Here is a 15,645-nt window from a genome sequence, read left to right on the forward strand (position 1 = left end):
GTTTAAATTCATACCATGTGGACAGAAAGTAATGCTATTTCTGATACCAGCATGGCTTATCTCAAGCGATCGGTCTCTTTTTGGAGAGGGCCTCACAATCAGGGTACCTACAGCTATGACTACACAGGTCCTCAACAAATACTGTGGGGAGGGCATTTTTATATAAATAAATAAAAAAAATATAAAAAAAAATTAATATGTATATTATAGCTGCTGCCCTCTTAGCTGCCCTGGTGTCCTGCTGGGCTGAGTGAGCTACTTGGAGAGGGAGACTCTCCTCCCTGTGTACTGTGTCATGCATATGGTTCTGCTAAAAATTCCCCTGACCAGGAGACTGGGATGTTTTTTCCTCTTTTGGATGATGACCTTTTAATTATTAAATTAATGTGGTGACTTTTGATTCTGTTCTCGCCAATGTGTGCTTGCTCTGCACACCAGCAAGGGGAGGAGCAGCTGGAGGGGTGGGAGGGAATGTTTTACCGAGCCAGCCCACGCCCACAGTGTACACTTCCATACCACGAAAACTCGCGTGGGCTTCCCACAGGGGCGAGCGGAGCGGTGGGAACATGCAAGGAGTGACAGCGGGTGGATCCGCTTCCTGCTCACAGCAGGGCGGAGCGGAGCAAGAGTCCATGGCCGGCGTTCGGGAGCTGGAGCGGTGGCTCAGTGAGTGGGGCTGGGGGCCAGGGGCCGGGCCAGCCCCGGCCCCTGGCCCCGACCGGGTGGGCACCAGAGCAGCTTCATCTCTGTGGAGAAGGGTCCATCTCCTCCATGGAACCCCTTCAGGGTGATGCTTATGGGTCCTGTCTTAACCTGTTGCGTCTCTCCTGCTCCCCATCTCTCCTGTCCATCCTCAGCCCCAGTCCTGCCAAAGCTGTTTGAGCGTTGGACTGGGGAGTGGATAAAGCTGAAACAGATGGTTTTCCTCAATTCAGCCATGCAGGCAGAGCTTTGGGATGGGCACTCGTGCAGCCCTGTTGCAAAAGGGTAAACCCTGCCTGTGTTCCAGCACAGCAAGGTTTGCAGTCTGGTCCTGGGAGAGCTGCCTGTAAATGCTTTTTAGCAGTTTCTTGTGCTCTGTGCTAAATGCAACGTTGTGCTGTTGGTGCTTTCAACACCTCAGTTTATGCCTGACTTTGACTTTTTAGGAGTGTGTACTCAGGACTGTATTTTTAGGCAGATTTTACTAACAGCTGTTTCCTGCTCGTTCTGCGTCTTCCATTTCTGCCTCTTTTACAAAAAGCCCTAAAGCAGCTGGTAGCAGCGCGAGGTCTGAGACGCTTCCTGCCTTGTGCTGCTCACTTGCACGCCTCTCCCGCTGAGGCTGTTTTTTCTTTATTTTTTTTTTCCCCCTGTGTAAGATAAAGCCACTGACCCAAGTATCCCCGAGGAAAACTGGGAATGCATCCAGCGGTTCTGTGACCAGGTGAACACCGACATAGAAGGGTAAGGCAGACAGACGGCTCTTTGTGTTTGCTCTGGGCTGTGCGTCTGGCTCTGAGCTTCTCATGGCTGCGGAGGGGAATGGGACCTGTAAGCTGTGGTGTGGGGAGCCTGGACAGACAGCTGGGAGCGCTCACTGGGCTCTGCTGCTCCCGAGAGTCCTGCACAAGAACGAGTAAATAAGCTGCAAAGAGGTGTATGCCAATGCAGTGGAGGTTTATGTCTAGGAATGGGTTCTGATATTCATTACTGCAACCCACGAGGCAGCAGGTCCTGCCACTGTGCCCTCACCAGCCTCTTGGGAGACTGGCCAAGGATACCTGCTGTGGGGTTCTGCAGGGAAGCCCCGAGTGAGCTCAGCCTTGGCTTTTCCTTTCAGAGAGGTGGGAGATCTCTGCTGGGACTTCCCAGCCTTCCAGCTGACAGCTTGGCTCTGTGGGAAGGAGCAGGAACTAATTAATCAAATAACCTGTCAAAGCTTAGTGATCATCTCTTTCTTTAGAGCAGATGCCCATGCGTTCAGAGCCTGTAGTCTGGCACCCATCTCCCCCAGCAGCGTGTGTGCACAGGAGCAGCCAGCAGGCTGGGTCAGGCTGTGAATCGAAGCTCCTGCGACTGCAGAGAGCCAGCTCTGTCTCCCTGTGCTTGCCGAGGGAGAGCCCCAGTCTCTCCCAGCTGGCTCCCTCCGAGGGGACAGCCTCTGGGCACGGCTGGAGGACAGCAGTGGGGTCGCACAAGTGCTGCAATTCATCTCTCGCCCCGCGTGCGTGCGTGCGTGCCTCAGGCCAGCGCTCTGCCGCAGGAAAGGTGCCTGATGTAGCAAGTTGTGAATCTGGCAGTTGCTCTTCTCTGCAGGGTAAAATTAGCAGCATTTGTTTTTCTTGTGTGTTGTCTGACTTGCTTCTGCTACTCCCCAGCCCATTGCTTGCACCGAGGCTGCTGGCACATAAAATACAGTCACCTCAGGAGATGGAAGCTCTTCATGCTCTCACAGTAAGTGCTTTCATCTGCGTGCAAAGAGAGGCAGCAGTAACTTGGAAATAGAGTTTGGGGGGTAGAGACAGTGTAGCTGCCTCTTCTTTTTCTCTTAGATGTTGCTCCCTTTCTTTTTCTCTTAGATGTCTCTCCCTTTTAACTTTCCATTGCACAAGGAACACAGAAACCAGGGTATAACGGAGGGAGTAACTGCTGTTGTTCCTTCCCATGTTGTTCTGCTGAGGTGTTTCAGTGGTCTGCAGCTCTTGCTGTTTGGCCTGTGGTCCCACCACAGGGTCAGTGGCCCAAAAGTTATTAGTGATGGGTAGAACAGAGCAGACAGTCTTAAACATGCTGCTTAAGAAGGCTGGATGAAGGAAAAACACGTGTTCTTGCTGCGCAACTTCCTCAGTATCTTGTATTTGTGAATGCGGTGCCAGAAAAGTTCTTAGATTTAGTATTATAATGGCAAAGTTATTTTTTAAAATTCCCCAAGACCTGTGTATAGAGTTTCTGTTTGGTACTGTTTTGTTTTCTGCAGGTGCTAGAAACCTGTGTGAATAACTGCGGTGAAAGATTTCACAATGAAATAGCAAAATTCAGGTTTCTGAATGAGCTGATAAAAGTGCTTTCCACAAAGGTAGGTGGTCATGGTTATGCTGAACATAATAGGTAGGACATACTGTTTATTTCATGCTGGATATGAATACTTAGAATTAATCTCACATAGAAGTAGAGCATAATTCATTCTGTGCCTCTGAGCACAAGGACTGGATGTGAATCCCCCTGTAAAAGATGTAAGCCAGGGGCTCTTCCTGTGAAAAGCTTTTTCCTTGTGGTTTCTCCCAACTCTGCTGGGACAGTCAGAGACTCTGGAGGAGCTTGAAATTGTTCCTGTGACCCCTCAGCCTGTGGCCCTTTTGCCTCTCAGTGATTTACAGAACTTTGGTTGGGGAAGTGACAGAGGACAGAGATGCCAGGAGCTGCCCAGAGCCTCTCCCATGTTTTCTTACGCTTTGTCCTCAAACTCTTGTGCTCTGGCTGCTCTCCTTCTTGCTTTCTCCTGGCAAAGGTTAGCCTGGGTTTGGGTCCTGTTCACGGGGCAGGATCAGCTTAGGTAGCAGCAGGGAGGACTGGACTTCAGCAGCACTGGTTCAGCACTCTCTCCACCATCGCCTGACAATTGTGCATTCATGCAGCCCCTTTGGGGTCCTGCTGAGGGTGTCCCGAAAGCCGGGCAGAGGGCTCCCAGCCCCTGGGCAGTGACAGCTCCGGGTCAGGGGGAGGCTGGAAGGGATCAGCTGCAGCTAACGTGGAAGCTGCAAAGTCCCTTCCTGCTGCTTCACTTCCCTGGCTCGCAGTATATTCATTCAATATATTCAATATATTCATTTCTGCTCCCTGCTGTGGAGCACTTTGCTTCTGAGTGCAATCGCTGCCTCCTGAGAAGAGAAGCAGCCGTCAGAAGTGAGAAGTTTAGTTTGAGAAGCTAAGTGAGTTGTGAGTTCAGAGTGGATGCACTGGGTGCCCTGGCAGTGCCTCTCATGATGAAAAATAGAGACCTGTTTTATCAGAGGCTGCATGATCTTCATGCCTTGCTCCTCTCTGCATCAAATAGCAGGGCTGGGAGTTTCTAAAATACCCTTCTCAGCAACTCAGTAATCGATTCCCCTTTTTAGTGGGTCCTGCACACATTTACCACTTGTACAGGCTTCATTTTCCATTACATCATCTCGATGGCAGAGGTGCAAAAAGCTGATTTCAGAGAAATGTTTAACCAAACAGCAAAACAACTTCTCTCGGTCCCAGGTTTGGTAAAAGTATTTCAGTGAAACAACGAAGTTTAAACAATATGTCACTACAGAGAGTTTTGTTTGCTGTCTTGACAAAACAGGTATCATTTTATGAGTTTACAGTGCCTAGTGTTTTGGAGGTTCATGTGTGGCTTTTATCATTCTTCCTGATATTTTTATAATACAGTAAAGTGAGTGCTTGTAGGCAATAATGAGAGAAATCGGAGAAAATGTCCAGATACTGAAAAGAGACAAAAACTTTCGCTTCTCGTTTTGTTCAGTTTCCATTTGTCTGGGTCTGGCCGAGGCCAGCGGTGCTATTTGCACTGCGGGCAGTTAAGGGAAGCATTTAAAGTCAAGCACAGAACTGTTTTCACTAGAATAAAACAACCTGCTTTTGGTTTCTGATTCAATAACTGATCAGAGAAGTTTTGAAATTGTTTCATTTTGATTGTCATATAATATTTATGTAATTATCATACGCTTAATAGCATTCCTTGTATTTACAACCACAGCTATACACACTATTTCCTATACCACAAGATACACGGTTGACGACACTGTGAATAAAGTGTTAGGAATCCATTTGCTACTTGGTCTCTGCACACAAACGACTTGGGGCTAGACCCATATACCGTATCTGGCACTAATTCTTTGGGTTTAATCTTTTTTGTCTTTCTTTACTTTTTTGTTTTGTTTTGTTTTCAGTACTATGGAACCTGGTCTTCAGAAAAAGTCAAGTCAAGAGTCACAGAAGTAATATTCAGTTGGACAGTCTGGTTTCCTCAGGAAGTTAAAATCCGGGATGCTTATCAGATGCTGAAGAAACAAGGTTTAGTTCTGTTATTTCAGTTTCCTTTTTAGCCTTCCAAGTCACATGGTTTCAGACCACAGATATCTGTCCTCTTTAATTTGTGACTCAGCTTTTTTCATAAAATGTGCGTCAGGAAAAAAAGACAAAGGCCACACTTACGAGGCTGTTTGGGTACTTAAGGATGCATGTAACTGTTTAAAGAGATTTACCAAAGAACAGCCTTATTGAGTCAAAGATCAGGCTAGCCTTGGGGCCTCTGCTCACACAGTGCTCACCACTGTTGCACAGGGAAGAGGAACAGGACAAACTCAGAGTGATCTTTGCCCTGGAATACTCTCCCAGGATTATTATTATCTCTGGGTTCAGAGAGATCCCGAGCTGGATTTTTCATCCATTCCATCATATTTAATAGTCTTTAATAGTATTGTCATCCAGAAATTTGTCCAATCCCATCTTGATATCCCAGGTAGTAAGTTTCATAGCTTAACTAAGAAAATGCCATAAGACTTTCTGTGGAAGTTCAGGGGAATTAGGGAATTTATTTTTACATACTTCCCACCAGGTTTGCTTTGTGCATCTCTGAGCATCAAGTGGCTTTGCAAGCCTTCCCCCAAGTCCTGCTGTGGAAACCTTCCTCGCCATCACTGCCTTTCCTTTGTGCAGCTGCTGCTGCAGACTGGGGTGCTGAGCAGGGGTGCAGGGGTGCTGGGCGCCCTCCTGCCGGGAGCTCTCAGGGACCGCTGCCCATCCAACGCCTGCCTGGTCGGCGGCTGCTGCTGCTGCAAGTGCTGGCCGGAGAGGCAGGAGAGATGTCCACAGAATCACTGCTGATGTTAAGGGCTCCTTTGGTACTTGGCTGTGTGTGTGTGGTGCCCTGCATTTTATGGCCATGCTGATTGCGGCAGTCCTGCATGCTCGGAGGTCAATACTGGTGTGCTCCCAGTGCTCGTGCTATGGGAGAATTTTAGCAATTCACTCAGCACATCTGAATTTTATTTTCTATTCTGAAAATCTCATTTGGCCTGTGCTTAATTCAAGGGAGAAAGGGAAGTCTTTTGTCTGGGTGTGTGCTAAGGCAACTCCTTGCTTCTCCATCTCATTCTGTAAAGTTCTGGGGAGGGGTGAAGGAAATAGGTGCAAAATCCAATGCACTGTTGAGCATTGGTGTTTTAACAACTCAGGCATCAGTGAACAAATATTGTTATCCATTCCAGGGATTGTAAAAGAAGACCCCAAATTGCCAGAAGACAAAATTTTACCTCCCCCTTCCCCGAGACCTCAGAATTCTATTTTTGATACAGATGAAGAGAAATCCAAGGTAAACCGTAGAGTTTTCGTGCCTACCCCCCACACTCTGATTTGTACTGATGAGAAAACAGACTCAGTCATATTTTGGGGGCTTTTGCTGTTTCAGACAGACTATCTTCAGAATAATGGTAATACTTCTTGCTGTACAACAGCTAAAGAATTCTTTGATGCTTTCTCAGAAATTTTTGCTTCTCAAAAAGTGAAACCTTTTTACAGAAAAACATCAGTTTCTATTAAACTTTCCCGAGGGAGGGTTTGTCCAGGTCTTAGAGAAGTTCTGCAGAGCCAGAGAGTTATTATTCCCAAACAGCCAAAGAGTTAGATTATGGGACATAAGCCCACATATTTCCAGGATTATAGAAACTATTACGACAGTGGGTGTCTCTTAATATCTGCTTTTATGTGATGTATGTCTGTAGTATAGTGCCTAGAGACTGCTGCTCACTGCTGTCCAATGCTCTCTCCTCAACAGCTCTTAGCAAGGCTTTTAAAGAGCAACCACTCTGACGACCTGCAGGCTGCCAACCGTCTAATAAAGAGCATGATTAAAGAGGTAGGGAGCTCCTTGGGTCAGAAGCTGTGTTTGCAGCTGGGGAGGGTGGCAGGGGACTTGGCAATTCAGTTTTTGACAGTGGGCGCTCTATACCTGACCTCCATAGTGCCTGCCACCTTATTGGTATTAAAGGGAACACCAAGAGGTGGTAATGGGAACCTTGCTGCAACATCAGTCTCAGGTGAACTGTTTAAGCTGCCCCAGAGGAGGGACGATTTTCAGTATTTGTTATTCCAAAGTTACAGTGTGGGATTATTTTGTTTCCCTAAAATATGCCATTGCCAGGAAGAGGGAATATTTATATCTATGAGCCTCTGTGGTGGGACACTTCCACTTTAGTGGGATCCTGGCAGTAGTACTGCATCAGTGATAGAAAGTTTCCAAAAATAAACTCAGTTTCCAGGTGGAAAAAAGCCACATCTCTACAGAACTGCCTCTTTTCTACAAGCAATGTGTGTGTGCACGTCTGGTGTGTCTGTTTTCATTTTCCGTCTGAAAGGGCACCCCAATTCTCTGCATAAATAGGAGATTTGGTCTGGTGTAATGAAATCCCTGCAGTTGTTTTGAGAGTGTCCTTCTGCACAGCAGAAGCCACCAACTCCCAACTCTAATTTTGAAGTCTTACTCATGCCTGTGGTAAAATGAATTCTTATGCACTGGCACCCTGGCCAGGGTGCCCTGAGAAGGGCAGGAGGTTTCCATCTTCACCCTTGACAGGGAGGTGTGGTGCAGCACCGATACTGGAGCTGTTGAGGGTGAGTCCTTACCCGCGCTGCTTTGTGTCTCCTCTACCTGCAATAAGACATTAGTAGGAAGCAACTCCCCAACAAGTGTGATCCAGAATGACCCAGCCAAGCATGTGCACTGGCTGTATTAGCCAAATCACCATCTACTTTTATTTCATTTTTCACCAAAGGAGCAAGAAAAGTCAGCTAAGGTGTCCAGAAGAGTGAATACCATCAGTGAGGTTTCTGAGAATGTTAAACGTATGGATGAATTACTGGAAAACTACGAGAGGCAAGAATTATCCAAATCTGACCAAGAGACCCTACAGGTAAATGCTCTTTTTCCTGCATAAGAGGTTCTTTTGACTGGCTAGGGCTGTGAGGGCCCAGGGCAACAGGATTCAAAGGGCAGCATGGTGCACTCAGCTTCTGCCAGGGAAACGGCATTACCACAGCAAATAGTTTCCAACATGTCTGATGAATAACAGTCCCTCCCGTCAGTGTAATGGAAGTTGGAATGGAACTGTCTCCTGCTGTGCCAGTTTGAGCTTCTGTCCAGGTTAGCTGCTGTTCTTGTGGTATCTAATGGGGAAATGGTTCTTTCTCCAGTAGTGGTATAACACACGGGAATCCCCTTGAGCCCAGGCGTGATTAGGTGGGTGTGATAAGATCTGGCCAGAGAAGCTCAAGGCTGTGGGTTCTTCAGTTTGTCCTATGGTTTCTGTGATTCCCCTTTTTCTGCCCAGAGTTCACTAGTCCGCTGCTGCTCATAAGTATCAGTGAACTGAGGAAATATTTGATGTGGCTAATAGGGCTGTCAGAATAGCTTTATGGCCTCCAAACACCTGAAACTCCACTAGGATGCCTACCAGACTCTCAAATTAAAAAAACTATAGACAACTGAATTTTTGTAGGTAAGAACTTCTTCTGTGGCTATATGTAACGGCAGAGTTTGGAGTTAGGTCCCTTTGGGGAGGGCTGCTGCTGTAGATGGAAGAGACCCTACTTTCAGACTGAAAAAGTGGCTGCCTCCGTGCCTCCTCGCTTCCTAAAACACTGAGATGAGAGCCATAAGCGGCTTTGCATTGTCTGATGGTAGTTGGAACTGACAGTTGTAATACTTCCCTCCGAGTACTGTGATCAATCTATTCACTCCTGGATACTTTTAAATTGAGTAATTTTACACTGATCTATCTTACACCTGTCTGCATATAGAAGATGTGATTGCTGAGAAGATAACAGCAAAGCCTCCTTGTTCCAGTGGCTGTACTTCCAGACCACTGTGGATTTTTAAGAGTGCTGCAACATGCAGCATTGATACACTTGTCTGGACCTGGGCAGAAAGTGCATCTTCCCGTTCTAGACATATCATCAATTACAGCTGGTCACAGGGCAGAGAAGTGTGAGAGTGTCTGGGATCTCCTGAGCAATGACATGAAACATTTCCTTCCATAGACTCTGTTTCAACGCTGTGAGAAGCTCAGGCCGCTGCTCTTTCGCCTTGCCAGTGAGACAGTTGATGACGATGAGGCTTTAGGTAAGAGCCAGCACTGTCCTTGGGTTTCCTTTATGGTTAAGTTTGTCTACCTTTCCTTTGACAAGTGGGGTATGCCCCTCATCTGAGAGGGGGAATGCTGGGGCATATGCTACCCTGCTGGCAAAGCTTTCCACTTGCACCTTCAAACCATGCCCATGGGAAGTGGCACAAGTCTCCTCCCACTCCTCTCCAAGAAAGCTATTAATTTTCACTTGGAGCCCAAAATTAAACAGTGAATTCAGTTTCTTCCAGCCGAGGTGGTTTTCAGAGTATTTGGAGTTCTGGTGTTCAGAAAACTGAAGGCTTTTGTGGTCTTTTCTCTACAGAGATTGATGTTCTCCCTGCCTATCAACACAGAAGGGAGAATACTTTTTTAATTTCTTAAGTAATATACTGAGGAGGGTCATATGAGCAGAATCTTTGAATTCCACAGTTGTGAAATTTAGCCCTTCCCAGAGGATTGCATTTCACAGTCTTGTTCATATGCCTTGAAAACCTGACTAAAGTGATGCCTCGCTGAATAGACATCTTAAACAGCAATCGTAAGAGCTCAGATGTGCCTCAAACATTTCATTCATACCTGTGAATGCCACGGTTCTTCAGCTGAGGAGTGCTGGATTATAGATTCAAGTACACTCAGAAAACTTGCAGAGAACAACAAAGCGCGTAAGAGATGGCAGGAACTATAAGTACTTTAGAGATAGGATCAGATTTCAAAGTGATCTTGACAAATGAGAGAGAGGCCTGAAATCAGCAGATGTATGTGCAAAATGCTGCACTTCAGAAAATGGAATGAAAAGCTAGCCAGGATCTTAAGGCAGATTGTCCCACTAGACTTTGCTCCAGGCAGGTCCTTAGATGCACTGTACCTTTCTTATGAGCAGTTTGGAGAGTGCCGTGGAACTGACCCTCGTGTTAGAACATTAATATTTTGTTTCTTCTCTTGTTTTCCAGCTGAGATACTGCAGGCCAATGACAAGCTCACACAGGCGCTCGGACAGTACAGGCAGGTTGTAGCCAGCCATGAAAATGGTGGTGGAGGAGGTTCAGCCACCAGCTCTGCTGATGCACCAGGTAAAGAGCATCCTGCAGCATTCCACGACAGCTCTGCTCCTGCATGTCGTGTATGAGTGGAGTTTGGAAGGGAAGCGCTTCTTGGAGAATAAATGTGGAGAAAATCCTATTACACAGGAAAACTATTCTGTAACCATCGTTTTCTTTTACATATGATTGATAGAAAATATTCCTGAAGTTCTTCAGCTGTGAGTCCTTTCGGGCATGCCTGTACCCATAAATACACTGTTCCTTTCGGGAGGTTTCTCTTTAACTCTTTGTGCTATTTCCAAAGCATGCCGGCCAGCCCCAAGACGCATGAAGAGCTATACACTGATTGACTTCTCCGAACTGGAGGCAACAGCCCAGTCTCCTACAGACCAATTTGCAAACACAACCACCGCCTCCCGCCACGGCAGCACAACCTCTACCTGCCTGCTCGATGAGGAGTTACAGTCATTAGGTTTGTATGTGCAATTCAGTACAGTGTTACTCTTGTTACTAGGATTTGTGGCGTTTAATAAAGATAGAACTTTGACTTTAATGTCGGTCCTAAGAGAAAGTAAGACCCTTTCAGCCATAAGTTTCATAAGTTTTCAAGAATGTAGTTTCTTAATGGTGTTAGACTGTAGTCAAACTGCTGTTAGACAACAAAGGAAGAACCTATGGAAAACCCTTGTTTTCTGTAATTGATCGGTGGCATTTTGACATCTTTCTTAGGTCTCAGCAACGCTCCTGTTGTACAGAAACCACCACCTGATTTTGGCTTAGCAGAGGTGAGTGATCCTCAGGTATGTTAGTCCATAAGGTACGAAGGACAAAAATCAGACAGGATTCTTGATCTCCTAGCTTCCTCTGGCAGCCTTTTTTAATGCCATTCTATTCTGAAGAGAAACTGGAATCTTCCTGCTCTGCAATGAATTTCACAGTTGCAGTTTCCAACCAGATCACTCATATTTGTTTCTACTTTAAGTAGTGTTATTAAAAAATGAGATTCTTTTCAGTGGAACAGCTCTGATTTTTGCTGATGCTGATTTCTATAGCATGAACCAGAAGTGCCTTATTTTCCAGACTGCTGTACACAATGGATATAGTGAAATCGTAAGTGCTGTTCAAACGCTGGAACTGGAGGAGAGCTGGGAAGACAGCTGCTCAGAGAAGAATGAATTTCAGGGCCTCGTTGATCAGCTCTCTCCACCATCCAGGACCAAGACATTATCTTTGTAAGCAAACTTTGCATAATAAAGTCTGACTTTGGAGACGAGGAATACTGTTTTACAGCAGTGAGGTTTAGGAAAACCTTTCAACTCCAACTGGTTAGTGATGGCAAGCTATTCATCTGTGCATTGGCTCTTAGGCAGCAGTTATGCACCTGTTAATTGCACTTTGGGTAACTGCACACTGGGACCTTCCAAGGGTCAGAAACTTGGGGAGACAAATTCCGTAGCTTAGTAACAAGGTGATCTTGAGCTAAAGGAACAAAAACCTTACAGTCAGGTCTTTTTATAGTATCCTGTGACTCAAAAAAATACTTTCCCCAGCTTTCTTCAGGCTGTGACAAAGTAGTTTCCAGGCATTCAGTGGAAGCCTAACAGTTCATGAACCAAATTAATCATCCACAGATCTTCAGAGCAGGTCACCATTATGATACACTTATCCAGCCTGCCATAATAAGGCCAAGAAATTTTACTGGAGGTTCCCAGCTTCCTGCTTTGTCTTTGAGCTAGGACTTCTTTTAATCTCACTGGCTAGAGCTCCAGAGAGCCTGTGCATGGGGAGAGTAGACTTCCAAAGCCCTGAAACAGTTTTGCGTTAGTAACAGAAATCAAAGTCTGCCTTAATGAATGCTAAAACAGCAGCTTCTTCCATATAAAACAGAGAGTGTTTTTGCATTTTTCAAAAACTCGGAGACTGTAAGCTTGTACTTTCTTTATACCTAAAAGTGATGAGGGAATGGGAACACAAAATGGACACAGCAGAAGATAGTATATACCATGTAGTCTCCCCAGTTAATATAAGCTTTCTACATGCTTTTCTTTCCAGGGATTTATCACCAATGAAATTGCCCTTGCCAGATCTTCCAAATAGCTCAGTGGCAAATACTTCATTCTCCAGCCTAGGCTACGAGCTGAAGCCTGCTGCCTCTTTGCATCCAGCTTCCCATGGCGCTTCTCTAGAAAACCTTTTTGTCCCTTTAATTTCAATTACACCGAGTAAGTGCAATGATTTCTGTGCCCCAGCTCTGCTTACTAGAGGCTTAGTAGAGCTCTTCTGTGATTTTTGCAGGGGAGCAAGCCAAAGTAGCTTCATGCTGCGCGGGTTGGCTGGAGAAAAGTAATAACTATTCTATGAAGGACTTAATATATCTGAGAATTTGAGCAATTGCTAGGGATCGTACCATGGAAATGTCCTTGTCCTCCCTACTCAGTAGTCAGGAGTCTTCTGCCCTGGCTAACCCTTGTGATGTGCTTCTAAACTGTTTGCCCTTAGCACCTTTAATCGGGCTTCAAGTAGTTCTTCTCCAGAGGCTTCAAAGATATCTGTGGGTGGGAGCTGTCCCGCTTCCTAAAGCAGAGCTGTTTTTCCACCTCTGCTTTTCAATTCAACACTGTATGGCCTGGCCCTGCAACCACTTCACGGAGTGTTACCCTGGGCGCATGGCACCCCAGTGTCTCAGAGCAAGGCACGTCCTGTTAAGAGGACTGCAGAGCCTTGGCCATTGCTACTTTTGAAAGAGGACAGGTGCAAAGACATTCTGACCTGATTGTCTTCTGACTACAGTCTCTCAAGTGAAGGACTTAGCAGGTTTTGGAAGGGCTGGATGGGGATAGTCAGGTGTGGATTTATCAGGCCATGGTGATAAAGGGCTAAGTCTTGTGTGTGCCGAAGAGTTAAATTTTGCTTTTCCCATCATATCTCTATTGGATTCATACCTGACATCTCTAGCTGACTGTTGAAATTTGAGCTGCAAAATCTCTAATTTAGACATTCAGATTCCTTTCTCCGCCTTAGAGGCGAAATGTAAATTACAGGCAGGTGCTGTATGCTTCTTGGTCTGTGAGTTTGCTGGAGGAAGTAAAAGGTTGTATGCATGTTTCCTTTTTGCTGTTCCTTATTCCGTCTTCACTGTTCTGCCCTCAGAAGGGAAGGGAATCCATGTTTTGTTTCTGATTCTCCTTTTTTTCTCCGGCAGGCAGTATCTGTCCACTTACTGTGTATGATAGGAATGGTTTCAAGGCTATGCTCCACTTCTCCAGAGACCCGGCTCCTGGCCGACCAGATGTGCTCGTGATGGTTCTTTCCATGCTGAGCACATCAGCTCAACCAATTAAGGACATTGCGTTCCAGGCTGCAGTCCCAAAGGTGAGAAGCCTATGATGGGTAGCAGACAGTGGGACTGCTCAGAAATGTCCTGAGGAGAAGGTTCGCCATTTCTTGCTTAGGATTTGCCTTGCTCATTGGAAATTGCACGGCTCGCTTTCTCTGAACGGTGAACCTGTTGTATGGTGATGCCTGTGGCCCCAGTGCCTGTTTCACAGAGTATATCCCTGGCCTTGAGACAACTAGACAGGGCTCCAGACACGCTGCTTTAGCCTCCTTGGTAAGGCACTCATTCTGCCTGTGTATGTGTAGCATAGAATTGTCTATTTAGGAATATCTGCCTTCAGATGTAGGCTGTGGAAAGGCGTGCTTTTCATTAAATGACAAAATCTGGCTGACGTATCTTTAACCAGCTCTGTGGCTTGGTAATACTCCCAGCCCTTTCTCAGCATGGACCAAAAAGCATTCCCTTTGTTTTCTCTTTCAGACCATGAAAATAAAGTTACAGCCAGCATCCAGCTCTGAGCTGCCTGCCTTCAGCCCTCTTCTCCCCCCAACAGTGGTATCCCAGGTGCTGCTGCTCGCCAATCCGCACAAGGTATGTGTGGCGATTGAGCCTGCTGGTGGAGCACTCAGAATGTCACTGTAGTGGGTGGGATATTGGTATGAAAGACAGGGAGAGTATTATTAGCAGGGAGATGCAGGGGAGAGACGGAGCAGTCCGGGCTGTGCTGGGAAGACATTTTTCCCACTGAAACAGCTTTCCAGAGCTATAATCTGAATGATCAAATGGGCAGTTTCTGCAGGGGCCTGCACAGTTCTGCTTCAATCTACCTGCAGTCTACCTGGTGTAGACACTGTGCAGGTGTTTGCAGCTGATGGAACACGAGGCCACCCAAGGCACAAGCGATGGGTGGCAGTTCTGTTCCATTGATGAATAATTATGAGACCGAAGATTGGTGTAAGGAATCCTGTCACTGAGAAGGTTGCCAGACCTGGACTGACAAGCATGCCCCTGAGTGGCTTGCACAGGTCTCCCAGTCGCTCCTCACATATCTTATGAGGATCCAGGTCTTGTTCCGTGCAGAGCTTCCACACAGCTGAAGCGTTACTGTCCCCTTTCAGAGGGTGATTCACTGCAGCAAGGCTGCCAGGGGTGAGGCTGAAGGGGACACAGGAATCTGCAACCATGACGTGCCCCTCTCTCTGTTCTTTTCTCTCATAGGATCCCATCCGACTGAGATACAAACTAGCGTTCACGCAGGGCATGCAGCCCTTCAGTGAGGTGGGAGAGGTGACTGGCTTCCCAGAAGCAGAGCTCTGGGGCAGGAGCTGAAGTTCAACAGGCTTGGACATTGCCATGTTGCCTTAGGGGTGGATGGGGAAGGACTGCGTGCCAACAGCACCAGCCTGGACTCTGTAACGGCTCCTTTCCTCGGGATCTGCCATCTCCTTCTTCCTTTTGGTTTCTGTGCAGGTGTCTGGCAGGAGGAGTGTAAACTGGCTGCTTCTGCCATGGCCTTTTTCTGTAGCTGACCCTGCTTTACAGGAGACTGCTGTAGAGCACTGCAGTCTGGGAGCCTTAATGTTTCTTCCATACAAGTGTTTCCTGCTGCTTTCTGGGCAAATTTTCTCTCTTCCCCATTATTTTCTTTCTCAATTAAAAAAAAACCAAACCTATACCAACAATCAGCCCTTGTGGCAGACTGCTTGGAGCCAGGGCAGGATCTGTTCCAGGGACCTACCCACCCTGTTTGCACTGGGCCCTGTGTGCTGATGCGCAGGCAAGACCATGAGGAATGGTCGGAGTTGGGCCATCTGGACGCCGGTGGATGTGTTTATAGGGAAAGGTACAAAACGGAATAAAGAGAGCGAACAGGGGGAGGGCCTCGGGGTCAGTCTGTGAGAAAAAACAACCGAGCACCACATCTCGTCCGTCCCCAGGTCCCACAGCTTGTCTTGCTCCTTCCCTTGGGCTCTGCAGTGCTCCGGCCGGGCCTGGGGGTTCCCCTCACCACAGCCGCCACTTGCGTGCCAGCTGAACGCCTTTAGTGGCTGCATAAACCCACGGCTGCTCACGGACCTCACTCGCCGTGGTGTTTCGTTAAAAATCCCCGCACTTC

General features: G+C 46.9%; 1 protein-coding gene across 1 annotated transcript; it reads left to right on the forward strand.

Annotated features, from left to right (window-relative positions):
* The first annotated feature begins 524 nt into the window (after positions 1-524).
* Positions 525-15,324, forward strand: GGA2 (golgi associated, gamma adaptin ear containing, ARF binding protein 2). The gene is made up of 17 exons (XM_009467994.2): positions 525-666; positions 1,362-1,446; positions 2,361-2,436; positions 2,960-3,058; positions 4,920-5,043; positions 6,240-6,343; positions 6,806-6,886; positions 7,803-7,940; positions 9,067-9,148; positions 10,103-10,222; positions 10,497-10,664; positions 10,922-10,977; positions 11,273-11,424; positions 12,245-12,414; positions 13,395-13,564; positions 14,010-14,120; positions 14,748-15,324. The coding sequence occupies exons 1-17, from the start codon at positions 567-569 to the stop codon at positions 14,856-14,858; spliced, it is 1,947 nt and encodes a 648-aa protein (XP_009466269.2). The 5' UTR covers positions 525-566; the 3' UTR covers positions 14,859-15,324.
* Positions 15,325-15,645: the final 321 nt, after the last annotated feature.

This window comes from Nipponia nippon, unplaced genomic scaffold (genome assembly GCF_047370975.1).
Source record: "Nipponia nippon isolate SJK-2023a ecotype South Korea unplaced genomic scaffold, ASM4737097v1 scaffold_5, whole genome shotgun sequence".
NCBI classification, from domain to species: domain Eukaryota; kingdom Metazoa; phylum Chordata; class Aves; order Pelecaniformes; family Threskiornithidae; genus Nipponia; species Nipponia nippon.